Below are 19,062 nucleotides of genomic sequence, written 5' to 3'. Positions count from 1 at the left end.
AGGGGTGTGAGAACTGTGCGCGTTTATAGAGACTACTAACCAATTTTATTTCTGCTTTACAAATATGCACGTGTATCGATTCTATATAAGTAGTGTTAGAAACTAATAAAGTTGAGCAAGATGCATAACTCCTATTGAGCGACTTGACTCCGGTGAACCCTTCTTCCAACAAGTAAGAGGCAGCATAACCCTCCTGCCAATTTATGAGCAGCCTTCTCATTCACAACATATTTTTCTTAGCCTGGAACTATGCTTACCATCTCTTCTTAACTACAGGAAACACTTCCAGTACTTCTGGTACTTTGAGTACTCTAGTAAATTTTACTGACCTCTACTGTAATCATAAACTTACAGCTTAAGCTACATCTAAAGAAATTCAAAAGAAATTTTAAACAATTATATAGAATAATCTCATTAAATTCTTACCTATAAGGAGAACATTTGTATGCTGTCTTTCCAGACACTCAGCAACTTCTATTGCTTTCTTCAGGACTCGCCTGTTGTGATACAGGAAAAGATAAGTGAACATTTTCATAGCATTTTTACAATTTTCTTATGTTTACCCTAAAAGGGATTAGAATGTCATACTACTGAAACTTTAATACTTCTTTAAAACAACAAAAAACCATGCTCAGCTTGTGTAAAAGAGGAACTGTTTACCCTCAAGAGCAAACTTTCAAGAGGTATCTTTATTTGGCCATTGGTCATGCATTTCTAGTTGTTACCTTTATACATCTGCAATACAATACTTTATTCTGGATCAGTAGCAGCCACCCACCCACACACACACTGAAGTATTACAATCGCTAACAGCCAGATCTGTATCCTGAAAAGAATCAACATCACCACACCTATGTTCTAATCTACTAGATACATTTCTCCCATAATCTGGTTTTAAGCGGCAGAGGGAAGGCTCAGCAATCAGATCTTGTTAACATGCGGACAAAACTTACTCAGAAATTACCATTACACAAGGAAGACTGAGTGGAATGACAGAACACATAAAACCAGATGTAACACTGCTGTTTTCTAGACTTAACTTTTCATACAGTTGATTATTTTCAGAAAGAGTTTGCATACAGATTAGGATTCTTGCAACTGTTTAGGTCACTAATAGAAGATGACAGTTTATTTTTTACGTGTGGAGTTGTCACATTCTTTGTTATAGCATCTAGAATAGCTGAGAAGGCATTCCTGCTAACTGCAAGAGCCAAGAACAGGCTGCTCCAGGAAGCAACTGGATCCAAGTATGGAAATGACCAGTGTCAAACCAACATACGGACAGAATTTGGGCTGGTATTTACTTCAAATTACTTGTGATCTTGGTTATTTCAATGCATTTCTGAACACACAATCTCCACTAAAAACTCTCATTCAACATACATTTAAATTCTGGATAAGGAAATGAATAAATATTTATTGATTGTTATTAAGACTGAGAAACTGAAGCTGACTGCAGAAGCACTTCACAGTAACAAGCTGATCACAGAATAAACCGGCAGACAATAGAGCCAGCACAAAGTAACACTGAAAACAAATAAAACCCTTCAACATTCCACTATTACAAGCCTTAAGTTAGCCAACGCCATTCCAACACTTACTCACTGTGGACTGCTGAGAGAAGAAAAAAGAACTTGAGGAACAATCAGGAGAGGAAGGGGACAAAACTGAGAACAACTGTCATTTTATAAATCTTTGGTTGACTAACATCTTGAATACTGCAGTTCATCTCGTCCTAAAGGATATTATAGAAGTAGAGAGTACAGAGAAGAATGGCAAGGCTAGTCAGAGACACGGAACAGGTTTCATGCAAGAAACAAATAGGATTCTTCAGTTTGGAAAGAAGGTGACTAAGTGCAGGAGGGAAATTACTGGATCTATATTTTTAATAGGTTTGCTGGAAGAGTTGTAATTGGAATCATCTGCTGCTTCTCACATTCTTTATGTAGGAGGCTTAACACAGGCCTGCATTGTCTCAAGTTGTAGAAATAAAGATACATAAACGGGAACATATGTCTGTCTTAATTTTCTTTCCTACCAGAGGTGAAGAATGTTGTCATATTTCAAGAAACTAGCTAGAAAACCCACTACAAAAACATTTAACAACAATTTGAAAACCAGAAAGTTAGAGATATAGCAAACCTGGTTATCTCTAGCCAGTTTGTGCTCTCCAGTAATGAAAACCATTTCACATCAGTTGCCCAGAATTCTGTACTGTTGTCTGCAAAAAAAACCCACAACCAAAAATTGGTTTGTTCACATAAATGTTGCGCTCATTAACAGCTATCCATTGTATTACTCTTCAGTTATAAACTGTTACAAAACGACCAATACTAAGGAGTCATTAAATCCTAATCACTGTTAAAGTCAACACCCTGTAACTAAAGGAGGAAGTGAAGTAGTCCTACAAACTCCAGTGTACAGCACCACAGGCTTTCAGAAGTATGCTGTAGAGTTTGTAACAACCAAACCAAGTAAATCTGTTGACAAAATGGGAAAGGAAAAGAAGTTTTATTAGAGGCAATCGTTCTTCCAAGTTCCAGTTGCCTTGACTCTAAAGCATGATCTAATCAAAGCTTAATATAAAGAGGCTGGATTTTGAGAGCCACTGCCATTAGAGCCAGAAACACAAATGGGTTTTAGAAGGAGGTTACACAAATTTACGGAATGTAAGACTACCTGAAAAAGGTTTTAAACAGCTTTCACTGCAACTGAAGAGTCATTACAATACAACAAAAAGGGAACAGCTAAGATGTACTTGGCCTCCCTGTTTAATACTACAATGTCATTAAACTCTTACGCATTTCACGAACGTTTTTGCAGCTTTTTAAATGCAATTAAATCTCTATTGCTTTTATTTTTATCAAAGCCAGTCTTCAGAAACTGGAAAGCTCTCAAGCTGATATAGTCAATTAAAACTGGAATAGATTACCTTTCCTGCACCTCAAAGCTCAAGGTTTACAACAGTTCTACTACTCAGAAACAACCAAGATACGCCACATTTCCCTCCTTCACTACTCGCCCCCCCAGCAGGTTCAGTTCTGCATGTTTCTGCATAGCTTCTCTTCACCTCCCAAAGTCTCTCCAGACGCTTCTAATATTTAATTCCAATACTCACTTCTGTCTTGTTTTCTGCAGCTTGCATCTATGACCCTCAAGTGTACAGGCATATATTAGTTTTGTTCCTGTAGCTGTTCTGCCTCCATGACTGCTCATGCCCCTCATTCTGTTCATTACACATCTAAAAAAACCCAAATATCTTTCTTTCCCCAATTTATTTCACCCTGACCTTAGAAACCAGTTCCCCAGAAAAGCATTAGACTGTATCTATCTTCAAAGCTTCCTAGTCAGTTCTGTTCACATTAAACAGTTTTCTCCAATTTTTTTCCCATTAACATCTTCAAATTCACTACCAGCCTCTATGTATGACACCCTTTAAAGTGTATACATCACAGTACTTCAAGATACCCTTCAGTCCCCAGTCCGCCCTCTTTCTATCCGATTTTTAGAATATTCCCTTGCACCCAAATTTCATGTTCCATTTAGCCTGCCATCACTATTTGAGAAAATTCTGAATCAAGACAAAATTCCAGTACCGATTCTGAGTCCTTCAAAACCATCCCAAAGCCATGATACCAAGGAAAAGTTCTTGTCTTTTTTTCCCCCTGTAGAAATAACAGGCTTTCCTCTAGAGTGATAACATTCATATTGCATACTGAAGTTTTCTTTACTTGTCTTACACTATGGACAGTACAGAAGAGTTTTACTCCAAAAGTTGAGTAGCCATATTAATTGTGGCTGGCTGGCTGTTTTGTTCAACCATGCTCAACCACAATTAGACTCAACCACTTTGTTTGCACAGGGCCATGTACAACCGCTTGGTCTGGCAGCTCTTCTCCGGCCAAAGTCACCTCCAGGTCAAAACAGAAAGTTTTTAAAAGCACAACAAAACACCTGCAGCTTGTTTTACCCCTTAATCTAGGTATTTTGCTTAAAAACATCACAATAAAAAGCAAACTTTTTCCCTTCCTCCTATCCTCCAGGACAATGAAGAAATACTACACTAGGATTGAGAACTGGACATCTTATTTAAGGTATGTGGGCAATTAGCATGTGAACAGTCCAGCAAAACTAGCAGCTACCTTTGCAACACTTCAAGTAAGAGGAACAATTTAAGAGGATCCAAGCTGTCCCCATCTAAATCCTCTTTCAAGCAGCTACATACTACTGTGGTTTCCGTTTTGCTTAATGAGGATTTCTATAACTGACATTTCAGTTTGGGCATGTGTTCAGAACATTATGTTACACTGGAAGTTCATGGAATGGTTTGGGTTAGAAGGAACCTTAAAGACCATCTAGTTCCAACCCCCCTGCCACGGGCAGGGGCACCTTCCACCAGACCAGGTTGCTCCAAGCCCCATCCAGCCTGGCCTTGAACACTGCCAGGGATGGGGCACCCACAGCTGCTCTGGGCAGCCTGTGCCAGTGCCTCACCACCCTCGCAGTGAAGAATTTCTTCCTAATATCTAATCTAAATTCTACCCTCTTGTAGTTTAAAGCCATTACTACAGGCCCTACTAGGAAGTCTGTCTCCGTCTTTCTCATAAAGCTCCCTTTAGGTACTGGAAGGCTGCTGTAAGATCTCTCCAGAGCCTCCTTTTCTCCAAGATGAACAACCCCAGCTCTTCCAGCCCGTCTTCATAGGAGAGATACTCCATGCCTCTGATCATCTTTGTGTCCCTCCTCTGGGCCCTCTCCAACAGGTCCATGTCTTTCCTGTGCTGAGGACCCCAGAGCTGAACACAGCACTCCAGGTAGGGGTCTCAAAAGAATGGAGCTAGGAGAGAATCACAAAAAGGCCATGCTCCTTTTGATGCAGCCCAGGATATGATTGGTTTTCTGGGCTGCAAATGCACATTGCCAGGTCATGCCGAACTACTGATCAGCCAACATGCCCATGTTACCTAAAACAAATTAAATAGGCACATACAAAAATAATGGTTAATGTGCTCAGACTCTGAAAAACAGTAGTAAGGTAGTTAAGTTTCTGTAAGCTCTTAAGATTTCAGCAAAAAGTTACCTGAATGTTTTTCTCAAGACTGCTAGTGCATAGTGCTATGTTCAGTGAGCTATAAACTACTAACAAAGCTTATTAAAAAGAGCTGTACGTCAAGGACACTTACCGGAAAGCAGTTTTAACATATTCCCTTTTGCTTCAAGTAATATAAGACAATGATACAATTACACCGTTGAAATACACAGTATTTCCTGAGAGATGTTAAATGACTTGAATTCAAGCCCTAGCCTTTTTCCCATAGGAGTGTAGGTTACTAGAAAGTACATTAAAATATAGGTAATTATTTTTAGCTCTCAAGATTGACTTTGGATTTGACAGTCTATCCTGAACAAAATCCTCAATGTAGAACTCTGGCAAATACCTCATACCTTCTTCAGAGTGTCACTGAAGTCTTTACTACAAATTTACCAGAAACCAGTCATTCTAATTTGTAATCAATACCAACTTAGCACCTAAATTCCATGTATAAAACCAATAAAAAGGACTTGGACACTGCCTGTAAGCTACACTGCAAATATACAATTCCTCAGTGATGCTCAGTTCAGTTACATCCAACATCAACAGCCACAGGTGAGCTGCCACAGTGTTCAGCATGCACGAGAGGTTATTGCAACATTTACCCTCATTACCTTGTGGAAAAAACACTGTCCAAAATGGCTCAATAGCACATTGTACAGCTGCAGGGTGGCGTGGAGCTTTTTTCATGCCAAGAGGTGAGGTCAAAGTACTGTTTCATGACAGCAAAACAGTCCCAGAAAAAAGTCTGAAAGCCTGGATTATACTTTCACATAGCTCCCATTTTTACTCCTTTTGAGAGGACTTACTGTTTACAGTAGTCATGTTTAGCCCTACAGCCAGTGTGACAGAATTGTAAGCAAGCTCACAGTTCATAGGTTTTGAGATTTAACTAGTTTGTAACAAAAGCTAGGGCAAAAATTAATTAACATTTAGACTCAACTCTTGACATAGCAAAGGCTTAAAAGGTTAACACTTAACATTCAATTTCAATGGACCACAGAAGACTGAAAAATCTCTCCCATAAATTTCAGTCCAGGTAGTATATTCCAACTAAAATTCAAACTCCATAGTCACTCTCTTTAAAAGTAATTTTCAGGCACTGTGACTGCTTAGCAAGGTAGTTAAGTCTAAGAACTACAAACCTCCATTACCATGCCAGTCATAAGCACAGTCTTCAGTCACATTTAAAAATCTGCTTTTAACCACCATCAAAAGCAAGACAACAATCAAGACAAGGACTGCATTCATGAAACATAAACCAGCATTGTTATGCTTTGCATGTCAGTCACTTTAGAGAAAAAAACTAAAGTTTGACTTACCTATCAAAAACAGCTGTTTAAATCTTGTGTACGCAGTCTGGATATCTTGCAGAGATGGAAGGCTGCTAGACAAGTCATCCATCTTCAGGAGTTCATAGGGTGGTTTGCTAATGGTCTTATAGATTCTAAATCAAATCATCAAGAGATTAAAGCCGCCGGCTTCACAAGTCCAATAATGCACAAACTATTATCACTAAAGGCAAAGTTAATAGGCATGGTTTGGGAAACAGCTGTAATACTAGGAGATATACACCGTGGAAAACTAATGCCCTCCATACATTTTTAAGTACTGGCTGGAAGCTTGCCTACAAGCTTATGAAAAGTTTTGCTGTTCTTAACTGTTCCCAATAAAATGGTATTCATGCATATTTGTGCAGTTATGAATATTACAAGCATTACTTGATTGTTACTACTGCTTCTTTAGTATTGTATTCATTAGATACACCAAAATTATTTTACTAGCTGACAACTTAAGAGGTGAATCCAGAAAGAAGAGATGGATAGAAACACCCAAACCTCCCAGTAGACACAGTTTTTCTTGACTTTCAACAGTCAAATTACGTTCTGTTACCTAGCTGCCAGGTCTGCTCATGGAATACACGAGTAAATGGAAGAAATAATTTGGACTCAAACAAGACAGTATACCTGCCTTGTACTTTCCTACATATCTGCTAATATTTTCCCTAGGAGAAGAGTTAAAAATACAGGCCAGGTGAAGGTTCTGTTCAGACCCAGAACATCCCATTTTGAGGGACGTTCTGTCCATCATTGAGGCTTCAGAGCTCAGGTGAGTATCACCTTAGTAAATACCTCTGTTGTCATGCTGACTTTTTATTGTCAAGATTGGGGAAAAGTTGCTCTAGCTCATACTTCAGAAGTGAAGCCTTGCCCAGACAGGACAGAGTACATTGTTTCCTGCATGCTGGAGCACAGAAGCCTGCTTTAAAGCGAGAATTATAGACGTCCACATCATAAGTGCAGGTTACTACATCTACTGGAAGATGCATCAGATAAGAGAACCGGGGGAAAGCAATAGTTTGTTGACTACCATACTTATTCCAAATTGAAGTAAACAATTTGTGCTAGAAGATCTATCTGGCTCTGAACAGCTTTTCCAATAAAGGAAGCTGTTAACTGTAGAAATCTGCTGTGTGCTTGAGTTCAGATTACTATTACAATGGCATGTTAACACACTCTTATGGACAACGTGTAGATATTTTTTTAAATATTAATGGTTAATTATCAGTACTCCATAGCAAAGAAAACCACCAATACTGCTCCAAGTTCAAATGGCCCCAGACAAAGGATCAAAATATCAGCTGATACCAGTACAGCTTACTGTCAGTTTTACTTACTTTCACATTATGAAATAGCATTAAAAGAGTTGAGTCATGTAAACTTCCCCATTTCGGGAGAGAAATGTTAAGAGTATCAGCGGGAAGGGTCAAAAGCCTTTCCCTTGCAAGTATAATTAATTTTATAAATAAAAGAGTTTTTAAGAGCCTAATCAAGCAATTTTCTGTTAGTTCTGTGTGATTAACACGTTCTCCATCTATGAAAAGAAAGGAGCTAGCAGTGAAGCTGTGCAAACTAGTCTGATCCAATAGCTTGCTACTAAAAGAGAAGTTCTCTCCAGGACACTCAACAGGTTATAAAAAGCCAGGGGGAGAAAAAAAAAAGAAAAAAAAGCAGTAACTCACTGTCCTAACTCAGCCAGGCAGCTGTGCTCTTCCCCCTATGTAAACCCTGGCATTCTGCAGACCGCTGCACTAATTCAGCTCACTACCTTCAACTGAAATAAAGTGCTGTCTGCCATCACATCTGAAAGTAGTATTTCTCTCAGTCATTTTAGGTCACTGTAAAGTTATTTAAGAACAAAAAATCTAGTTTTCAGAAGATGGCAGAGTTCAGAGAGATTTAAGACTCGGCTTGCAAATCCATGTTTACAGATGGAGTCTAGATTTCTCTTACCTGCAAATACAGTTGAGCCCATCAGCTAATGATACTTTAACTGACCTACCAGCCTTGCTGCCTTCTAATAACAGGCCACAATTTGTACAGAAAGATTCATCTGAGGTATATATCTATATATCTGTATTTCACAAATAAGCCTTCAGCAATGTTACAGTCCTGCACAATTGACCAACACTGTTAGGCAAAGGACTTAAACCCTTTCCACTACAGAAAACTACTTTTAGAACTTGTTTCCAGATGCGTGCAAGCTTAAAGATATAGCATATACAGAAAAAGAGAAGCAAGGTCCATACCAAGCAAAGTGTTGTGGACAGAATAGCTATTACTGACCCATCCAAGAAGATTTTTTGCATTTGTGAAGTGCTGTCATCCTGTTCTTTGGGAAATGCAGACATTTTGAGAAGAGCAGCACCGTTATGGCAAGACCAACACCAAATCTGCAGAAACACATTTAGCAGGCACAAAGATTGGTAAACCATCCTGTGCAAAGTATTTGCTTAAGTGACTGAGTGATTACAAGAAATTCCTCTACACTGTGCTTGACTGAACTTCTGGTGTATTCAACAAACCCATCAGTAGAAGCAAACTTCTGTATCTGCACCAAGACTACACGCCTCAGTACACTGTTACCACTTGCAAGTTTTAAGTTAAGCTTTATACAGGCACAGGGAACATAAAATGCCAGATTATATCAGAACATTACTTTTTCAACTGCTCTCATAGGTAAAAAAATTGATCAAAATGTCTATGGCCAAATTATGTTGGAAGACACGCCACAGCAACATAGTTCTTGTGACTCATATATATTAGCCACCAGTTTCTCCACACATAATATATAGTAGTGTTTTTCTTATAGGTCAGCCCTGACATAACTCACAGTAGGTACACTGTCATGCCTTTCCACGAGCTGTGCATAAATGGTCATCTAGGCATATGAAAGAAGATATTAACCACTCCACAATTAAATCAGATTGCAGTGTTACTGGTATTCCTTGTAGCAAACCAGTCCTCAAAGCTTCTTCCTTCCCTTTACACAATTTCTTGACTCACACCTACTGCTTGAACCTCTCAAGCTGATAATTAAATTCGCTTTTGAATGATGAATGATGTACCACTTATCTATAGGATGATGTACTTATGTTTATCTAAAAGTTGGGAAACGTGCAAGGACCCTTATTGCTAACATGACGGATGTACTAATTGCCAAGTCCTTGGATTTGTCATCTTTAAAAAGGCTATCTGGTCCTAAGTTCCTGTTGTTTATACAACGTGGCAAAGACAAGGACTTAAATCATGGTCACTAGTTTAGCGATATATGTAAATAACTTCCCAGAATTGTAATGAATATGTAAACGATTTCCCAGAAAGTTAATGAATAGGTATGAGTTGCTTGAATAAAGAGGGGGCTGAAAGGTTCCCTTGGTGTGCATGAGTTTGGTGGGGCAATCCCCCATGCGCCCAGCGCTGCCAAATAAAGATCACCTCCGCTCACTTGAATATTGGTGCCCGATTCTTTAAATCACTTTGAAATGCAGTCAGAATGATTTTTGTCAGGAATATTACACAAATCAGAAAGTTATCATTCTGCTATCAATTTATACTAGCCAAGAGATACACCTCAAAAAGGATGCTGAAACTTCAAAATCATCAAAAGTGGAAAAAATTACTATATTGTCCTTTTACTGCCAGCTCAAATGGATTTAAAATGGTCAAGCTATTTTGACACTAGCTTTCCCAAAATTTGGAAATAATTAGAAGAGTTCTACAAGGCCTCTGAACAATGGTCAAGGGAAGAGCTATGGATGTCATCTACCTGGACTTCTGTAAGGCTTTTGACAATGTCCCCCACAGCATCCTTCTCCCTAAACTGGAGAGACGGACTTGACGGATGAACTGTTTGGTGGATGAGGAATTGGTTGGATGGTAACATCGAGATAGCAGGGGTCAATGGCTCAATGTCCAGATGGAGATGAGTGAAAAGTGGCGTCCATCAGGGATCCATACTGTGACGAATATTCTTTAATATCTTCATCAATGACAGACAGCGGGATCAAGTGCACCCTCAGCAAGTTCTCTGATGATGCCAAGCTGAATGGTGGAGTTGAAATGCTGGAGGGAAGAGATGCCATCCAGAGGGACCTTGACAGGCTTGAGAGGTGGGCCCGTAAGAACCTCATGAAGTTCAACAAGGCCAACTGCAAGGTCCTGCACCTGGGTCAGGGCAACCCCCCCAGTATCAATACAGGCTGGGGGATGAAGAGGTTGAGAGCAGAGAAGGACCTGGGGGTGCTCATGGATGAAAAGCTGGACATCAGCTGGCAATGCAAGTTCACAGCCGAGAAAGCCAACTGTATCCTGGGCTGCATCAAAGGAAGCGTGGCCAGCACGTCCAGGGAGGCAACTCTCCCCACAACTCCACTCTGGTGAGACCCTGCCTGGAGTACTTCATCCAGCTCTGGGGCCCTCAGCACAGAAAGATGGACCTGTTGGACAGCATCCAAAGGAGGGACAAAAAAATGATCACAGGGATGGAACACTTCTTCTGTAAGGGAAGGCACAGAGACTTGGGGTTGTTCAGCCTGGAGAAGAGAAGGCTCCAGAGAGACCTCAATGCAGCCTTTCAGTAATTAAAGGGTGCTTATAAGAGAGACAGGCACTTTTTAGCAGGGCCTGTAGTGATAGGGCAAGGGGTAATGGTTTTAAACTAAAAGGCGGCAGATTCAGATTAGATATGAGGAATGTATTTTTTACAATGAGGGTGGTGAAACACTGGAACAGGTTTCCCAGAGAGGTGGTAAATGCCCTATCCCTGGAAACATTCAAGGTCAGGTTGGACAGGGCTCTGAGCTACCTGTCTAGTTGACGAGTCCCTGCTGATGGCAGGGGAAGTTGGACCAGAAGAACTTTGAAGGTCCCTTCCAACCTGAACTATCCTATCAATGCAAGACGCAATAAAAAAGAAAAATCACTTCTGTTTCTGTGTAACAGCCACTGTAATTTGTCTGGTTGACCATCTCAGAAAAAAGTGACCCAAACTATTTTGAAGTCATTACCTGAAAGGGCAAATTAGGCAGTACAGCACTATCTTCTCCGTGGATTAATTTCAGAGTATAAAGTGAACATGGGTTTCCTTGGCAAATTTGATGGACATGCAGCAACGAAGTTAACACTTCATAAGTGAGGTTACTTTGCTCCTTGTTTCTTTATATACTGGTTCTTAAACTCTGCTATGAGGTAGGAAGCCAAAGCCAGCTTGCTACATGGCACAGAACAGTGTATTTAATTTCATTTTCTGTTGAGACTGGCAGAAGTAGTTTTTCAGTTAGGCTACTTGGCTTTGTAAAAAAGCTGCTTTCCAGCACCCAAGCTTGGTAACTGGAGGTATTCAGCTATACCTGTACATGCACGGTCTTCACCTCAATATCCAAATAGCATTTCAAGCCCTGCATCCTGCCTCAGCTAGCAGTCAGTCTCATGACAAACAGGCTGATGTAAAAACACTCTAGTAGTATATGTAGACTACAGGACATTAGACACCTGATGTAAGCAAATGGGGGCTGTGAACCATGCATACATATTCTGCACTACATACACACATACAGCACTACATAATACTTTGAGCACTTCTTCCAACGTCTGTTTCCACTTCTATAGATGACTAGGTATACATGTGAGCTGTTGAAAACAAGTTCTGAAAATAATATGCAGTACTATCTGAAATCCTAATTGAAATTGTGTCTTCTCCGTAAGATTTCTTACCCTCAGCCATGCATATATACTTACAGGAATGCCTCTGCCTTCATACTTCAAGATACTCTCTTCAGAAACACATATGGGAACAACAAAATACAAAGGCAGCCTAAGGTAACAAAAAAAAAAAAAAGTTTCTTGCACTTAAAAACTGAACAAAGAACAATCTCCAAGCTCATTTTAATGACGGTAAGTGTTCTAGCCCACATGTTAATTATATATTCACTCTTACTGCTACAATAACCTTTCTTACTATATAATTATATTGTCCTCAACACCCTCCCTTTATTTTCAACTGGATAAGGTATTTTCTTTCAATCTTGAGCTCTTCATTATCTTCACTGCAACATTCCTCTGCCTTTCCAAGATTGTAATTAAGTCCTACATTTAATTGTAACATCTAAGGCTGACTGTTAAGACCACCTTGGTTCTCTCACTCTTCGTTGTTTCAAAGGATACCCTTGTAGTATTAGACAACTAGTTCTGCTTCCATACTTTGTAAGCCGTTCATGTCACAATTCAAGAATGTAATTTAATATATCATGAATTTCCAGTACCAGCCAACGCTATGTTTAAGGCCCACAGAATCAACAAAGATAAGCACTTAACCTCAGCTTGGGCCTCTCAAGACGGAGTCCTGGAGTAAAGACTTCTTTGAAAATTGCTGTTTGTTTCCAAGATCCATGAAGCCTTTCAGGATCTGACCATTTCCCATCCCTGGCAGTGTTCAACGCCAGGCTGGATGGGGCTTTGAGCAACCTGGTCTGGTGGAAGGTGTCCCTGCCCATGGCAGTGGGGTTGGAACTAGATGTTTAAGGTTCCTTCCAACCCAAACCATCCTATGATTTTATTGGACAACAGTAGTACACAAAGCCTTGTACACATTCTGAAGGTTCCCCAATAGATGCTACTTAGCTATACTCGTAGAAGTATACATCTCTAACCTTCGACTAAAGGCAACACAACTCCCATCAGCACATTTTGCAGATACACTTTAAACCAAGTACTCTTTCCCCACCCAGACCCCCAGCTAAAAATACAGAAAAATCTCAAGAACATGTAACTTGAAATTTTACCAGAGTAAAGGTAGAGGAAGGAGAAAATGTTATCCTAACCAGTAAGTATGACAAAAGTGTAGCTACCAGACCTTTATATTTTCTATTCCATTTTAAGGTGGTAACTCCACCCCTACAGATACTCTAAGCCTGACTGACCAAGGTCTTGAGTAGCCTGACCTAATGCTGAAGTTAACCCTGCTTGAGCAGGGGTTGTATAAGATGACCTCCTGAGGTCCCAAATCAACGTATCCCATAAATCAAAGTGGAAACCAGATACCCTAAACAACTGTCTAGGGTTCAGCATGAAAGATAACACTGATTTTTGCAAATCTTAATGAGACATATATACAAAGGTCACTGTTAACCAGGTCAAGCTTACTTTTCAGAGACTCTGTAGCCTTCATTGGTAGTCACTGCTTTGTATTTCACATTTCCTTTGGTCCGCTCCAACTCTCCACGCCAATCCTCAAGAGTGTCAAACATTACAGTTTGGTTTCTTCTATCTGTCAGACATCAATAATGTTAACTTTGTAGACTATCAGGAGCTCTAACATGAAAGCACTCCTAAATCAAGTAGTTAGTTTTTATTAAGGTAAGCAAGCAAAACCTCTTGTGTCCAGAAAGCCTTGAGTGAAAGATAAAACGTCTTTGTATATCACACTGCTTCTCTGATCTTCAGTGACACATCTTCCATCAAATACTGCTTTAATAACTTCAGGAACAGTTTCTCCTACAGAAAATAATCAGTTCTTATGGAACTTTCATACAGTTGAGGCTGACTTACATCCAGACTAAAACCCAGGATGCTGTGCAGCCAATACCACTGCAAACTAGTGCAGCTGACTGGCATCCAATAATCCAGGCTCAAATGTGGAATTAACAATCATACCAAAAGCCTTCCTGCAATTTAGATATTGCGCTTCATGTAAAGTTCATTCTTCTATCATGGGTAGGAGTTTAGCGCTGAACAGAACATTTCAGACACTTGACAAGAGCAGAAAATTAATTGCAGCAATTCAGTCTCAATCATTTCAGCTGAGAACTTTTCCTGTTATTTCTATTCAGCCACCTTAGCAACAGTTATGACAGCAGGATGGTTTAGCTCCAGATCTTGTAGAACCACCATAAAATTTACCAAATAAGGCCAATTGTTTCAAGCACCCATGATAATTAAGTATCCTGCAACATCAGCTAACACTGAAATACCAAACAGAGCTAGAATTCCATGGAAGATACAATGGCAAGTTGAAACTTTCCACCACAACACAAAGTAGATGAAAAATTTACAGTTGGAAACAGATTATTAATGAGCTTTAAGGGATGAATTAAGATTTTAAGGGTATGAGACTGTAAGCGGCATAAAGTAACAACTTCATAAAGAATGAGACCTAGGCATTTATTATTGAAGATAGTTATTAAAATATGAAAGAATTCTGGCACAATACTTTCAATGCTGCTATGAAGATTAGGCTTCACCCAGACTTGTTTAGTCTCTACCTGGAAAAGCTTAGTGTCTTTCTGATGTTTGTAGCTCAAATTGAACACCAGTTACAGACAAAGCCTGCAGGAACTACCTGAGTCAGCAGCGTGCCCTTGCAGCAAAGGCAGCCCATGTAGTCCTGGGCTGCATTAGGTAAACCACTGCTTAAAGGCTGAATGGGGTAATTGCTTTCCTCAGATCAGCACTGGTGAGGCCATGCCTGGAGCGCTGTGTCCAGTGCTGGACTCCCCAGTGAAGGCCTACTGAGATCACTAAAGAGCTTGAAACACCTGGTGTGAGGAGAGACTGAGAGCTGGGACCATTCAGCGTGGAGAAGAGAAGGCTCAGCAGGGGTGCAGAGGGGCAAGAAGTCTTTCCAGCGTGTGTTACACCCAGCTGGAGTGGAAGCAGAGGAGGGGAGTGAAGAAGATAGATCTGGACTTAGTGGTATCCTGTGACATGACAGAAGGCAACGCACACAAGCTGAACTACAGCAAATGCCATTTAAACAAAGTTTTGCACTATGAGCACAGTCATATAAGGAAACAGGCTGTTCAGAAAGGTTGTGGAGTCTCAGTCCTTGGACATACTCAAAACCCAGCTGGACACAACCCTGGTAAGCTTGCTGTAGCTAACCCTACTCTAAACAGCAGCAGATGGACAGGAACATGACTAGATGAGCTCCAGGTTTCTTCTAACCTCAATGATTCTGTAATTCCTTGACATATTTTGGTAATACCAAATAATTGATTAATACCTTGGGTATATCAAAATTTCCCTCTGAAAGGAATAGGTGTTGCTGATGCACTACGAGTCAGGTTTCTAATTCAAACAGCACCATTATTTCAGCTGAAGCCTGAACTATGAAATGCTAAAAAATGCACTGACAGTTTTATCTTGAATTTTGCAGCTTACTATATTATTCAGCCAAGTCTGATCAAGTGGGAAGACTATGTAATAAGTGAGCTGTAAGGGGAAGTCAGATATTTACTAGAATCTTGCTATGCAAACCTATGCTTTTTTTGCAGTTGCCTGGGAGAAACAGATTGCTTGCAAATAACAACAGAAAGGGAAATACTTTGTCAGATGCCACTGAAAATGTAGTAATTTAAGAATTATGAGCAGGAAGTTTTGTTCACTGCAATAGTACAGAAATGACGTATCGATAAAATTAAGGAAAATATCTTCTAGATGAGAGCACTCTAGTCAGAAGCACAGGAAAAGCACTAGCATATTGATCACAGTAAGTCTGCAATCCAGTGATGCTACTCTTGCTTGGAAAATTCCTGTGCAACTACACTGAAGGACACAGAAACCAATAGTAGAAAATCTAGAGATTTTTAGCAACAAGTCTAACAATGTGGAATGAGAAAAATGAATCTTCTGAAGCTATCTGCCAGCAGGGCAGAGTCATAACCTGAGAATAAACTCAGCTACTAAGCGTCCCAGACTGCTTAAAGAGCTAACAGTACACAGCAAATAAAAATAAAAAATACAAAAATATTTACCTGTGTTGTTTGGGGCAGCTGATGCATAAGAGAACAGAAACAAGCGTTTAAGCAGCTTAGGAGTCTGGCTATGATGAACTATACCACTGACGATCTAGGAAAGGACCAAAAATTAACACCCAAACACAGACTAAACACTGTCAGTGTGAAAAACATGATTTTTTTTACCCCCTCCTCCCAGTCTTTAAACAAAACTGTTCAATGGGTTCTGTCTCTAACAGCTGACTTTTAGAAAGCTTCCTCTGTTGCCTGAAGGCGCTAACTATTTGACTTAATGAGAAGCATTATACATATTCAACTTCCAGAATGGCTCTCATATTTAAATAAAGGTAGTAGAGCCCTAGGTTTGGAGTTCAGATTAACCTGTCAAAAGAACTCAAGTTATCAGGAAAATAACTATTCCCATGCGAAAAAGCCTGAAGTCTAAAATCTAATAGTTATGTATCACAAACAGAACAGCTTTAAAAGTTTTCCTGAGCTGAAGCCGATTTCTTGTAGTACTCTGAAGCTCTGGTTTTCTTCAAAGAGCCAGTGCATCTGATCTTTTTAACTGCTATACATAATGATGTTTAATGAGTAAGGTTAGCTAGTAAAGTTAGGTCTTTACTTTCTCTCTTAATTGGGAATGATCAGAAAACACTTCAAGTTTAAGGGATCTCTCAGGGTGAATTTCCTCCTTACCTCATCCCCAGAATTAGACACCCAACACTAAGCTTAAAAAAGAAAAATCTATACTTACTCTTTTCACTTCCTCTTCCTTTGTATATCTCAGGCAGAAATGAAATACCCTAAGGTCTTTACAGTAGATAATTAGCTTTTCTGGGTATTTTCTCAGTTGTCCAGTTAGAAGCTTCTTTTTCTCATCATAAACTGCAAAATTAAAAAGTCTAGGTAAACATCAAAAATAACTTTGCCATCTGTTGATAAAACTACCTCTGCTTGACTTTTCAAAATTCTCAAGAAACTAATTTAAGCTCAAGTTTTAGCAAGTCAGAACAAGCATCCTGCAACACAGACCAGCAAGCTCTTGTGCTAATATACTTGATAAACCCACTCAAACTACTTCCTGCAATGAAAGGAAGCTTGCAGCAAGCCAGCTGCTCCATGATTATTTCTATTCACATTCTGACTCAACAGTAAGCTGAAAGTTCTGAGACGCATAAAAAGCATAATTTAGAAGTTCCACCCGAGGGAAAGTCCCCAAACAACTGAGATCATTCATTCCTAAAATTATTATTTTTTTTAACCACCCCAAGTGGTTATAAAGTCCCCAAGAGAGCCTTTTGTTCACTTCTGTTTGAGGATGTATTGTTTCACAACTTGAAGTGCTGCCACCTAGGCCATTGTATATGAAATTGAAGTGTCTCACAACCAGCTTCCACTAGTCTCCCCCCAATCCACTCCTTCATGAACCCACACCACCATTCATACTCTGAATACTCAAACACTAGTCTAAGGTCAGGCTTCTCAACAAAGCCTTCCCCACTATTTACTAATTACCAGCTCCATTCTCCTTTACCTTTTTGAGCAATACAGGCATAACTGTAAGCCCTACTGCAAATTTACATAAAAAAACAACAACAAAAAAAATCAAATAAACTCTTTGATTTACTTGTAAATTAAAACCTCATTTTCTATCTTCTTTGATAATTTTGAAGACATTGCAAATCTCAAACCAAAAGTTCTCTTAAACAAACAAAAGGTACTGTTTGGCACCTTACTGCTCTGCAGTACCATTGCTCAAATGAAGAGAATACCTCCATGCTTATAGAAATAGCTGATACACTTCAAGATCCTTTTGCACCATCTTAATCAGAGACTTTTCATAGTACAGTCTTCTTTGCTTTGAATCATGGCATTTTGCAGCAATTGTTTTGTCTGTCCCAGAAAGATAATTAATGAAAATGTAGCTCTGACAAGCTGAGGGATAACACTATGTTCTGACAGATCTCTTATCTGTCATTTTATTATTAATTTATTATATCTTTTTTCTGGACTATCCAATCCTAGTTTCCAAAGTGGCAACACTGTTTTCTATACAGGATGTACATGTACAACAAGCAGCAGCACTATAAGACACTTAAAAGTGTGAGGCATGTTAAACCAAGAGGAGAAAGCTGACTTACCTCCATAGATTTGGTCTACACATTGCAAGGTTATGTCATTTTCTCCTACAATCTTATTCTTAAATTGTGGCTCCTAGAACATGAAAAAAAAACCACCCTTAGAAATGTCACACTACTAAGCAGTAGCAGCTTCTCACAAGTAAAGGATGTATTTGGCACGTGTTAGTATCAGCATTACCTCTTAGAAACTGTGCAAGGCAGAGCACTGAAGAACAGTTATTAAAATATAGGCAGATGCAGGTTACACAGGCATAGTTTATAAATAAAACTGGACCTGCAGTTTAAATATCAGCCATGCTTGAAATGTAGATAGAGTTTTTACTTTTCAAATAGCTTCAAAGCATGCTTTTCCATTAAGAGTTACTTTTCAAACTAGAATCATCGCAGTAAACAGGAAATACAGTAACTTGGTGTAATCCAAGCCCTTTTATGACAGCTTTCCTTGCTATGGGAACCTGGCAGGAAATAGAAAATATCTTAAAAGAAAAAGTATCCCAAGAATATTCCAACATAACAGCCAGTTTTATCACTAGGTAAAATGAAGACACATGCACAACCCAATTCTCTACTGTTTTCCAAACTTGAAGCGATTTTGGGTTCCTTCACTTTTATCATTCCATGAGTTCAGTGTTAAAAATGACATTTGACTGATGTCACAGTTAAACATTGTTATGCTAAATATTATTACCGGAAGGCTGATGTACACTGCATCATTTTACATGAAGACAGCTGTGAACACAAGGTAACCTAAT

The 19,062-nt window shown here is 39.4% G+C and overlaps 1 protein-coding gene across 1 annotated transcript in view; it reads right to left on the bottom strand.

Annotated features, from left to right (window-relative positions):
- The window catches only part of MTMR12 (myotubularin related protein 12), a 39,585-nt gene that overhangs the window by 9,103 nt on the left and 11,420 nt on the right, over nucleotides 1–19,062 (bottom strand). The window contains exons 4-12 of the mRNA XM_037374168.1: nucleotides 18,311–18,383; nucleotides 16,924–17,054; nucleotides 16,185–16,278; nucleotides 13,576–13,699; nucleotides 12,172–12,247; nucleotides 8,719–8,825; nucleotides 6,415–6,539; nucleotides 2,143–2,221; nucleotides 427–497 (exon numbers count right to left, since the gene is read on the bottom strand). Of these exons, the coding sequence (XP_037230065.1) occupies nucleotides 427–497; nucleotides 2,143–2,221; nucleotides 6,415–6,539; nucleotides 8,719–8,825; nucleotides 12,172–12,247; nucleotides 13,576–13,699; nucleotides 16,185–16,278; nucleotides 16,924–17,054; nucleotides 18,311–18,383 (880 nt within the window). The remainder of the gene's footprint in view (nucleotides 1–426; nucleotides 498–2,142; nucleotides 2,222–6,414; nucleotides 6,540–8,718; nucleotides 8,826–12,171; nucleotides 12,248–13,575; nucleotides 13,700–16,184; nucleotides 16,279–16,923; nucleotides 17,055–18,310; nucleotides 18,384–19,062) is intronic.

The sequence above is a fragment of the Falco rusticolus genome, chromosome Z (genome assembly GCF_015220075.1).
Source record: "Falco rusticolus isolate bFalRus1 chromosome Z, bFalRus1.pri, whole genome shotgun sequence".
NCBI classification, from domain to species: domain Eukaryota; kingdom Metazoa; phylum Chordata; class Aves; order Falconiformes; family Falconidae; genus Falco; species Falco rusticolus.
Note: the sequence above shows the minus strand (reverse complement) of the source record. Positions and strands in the feature narration are given on the sequence as shown.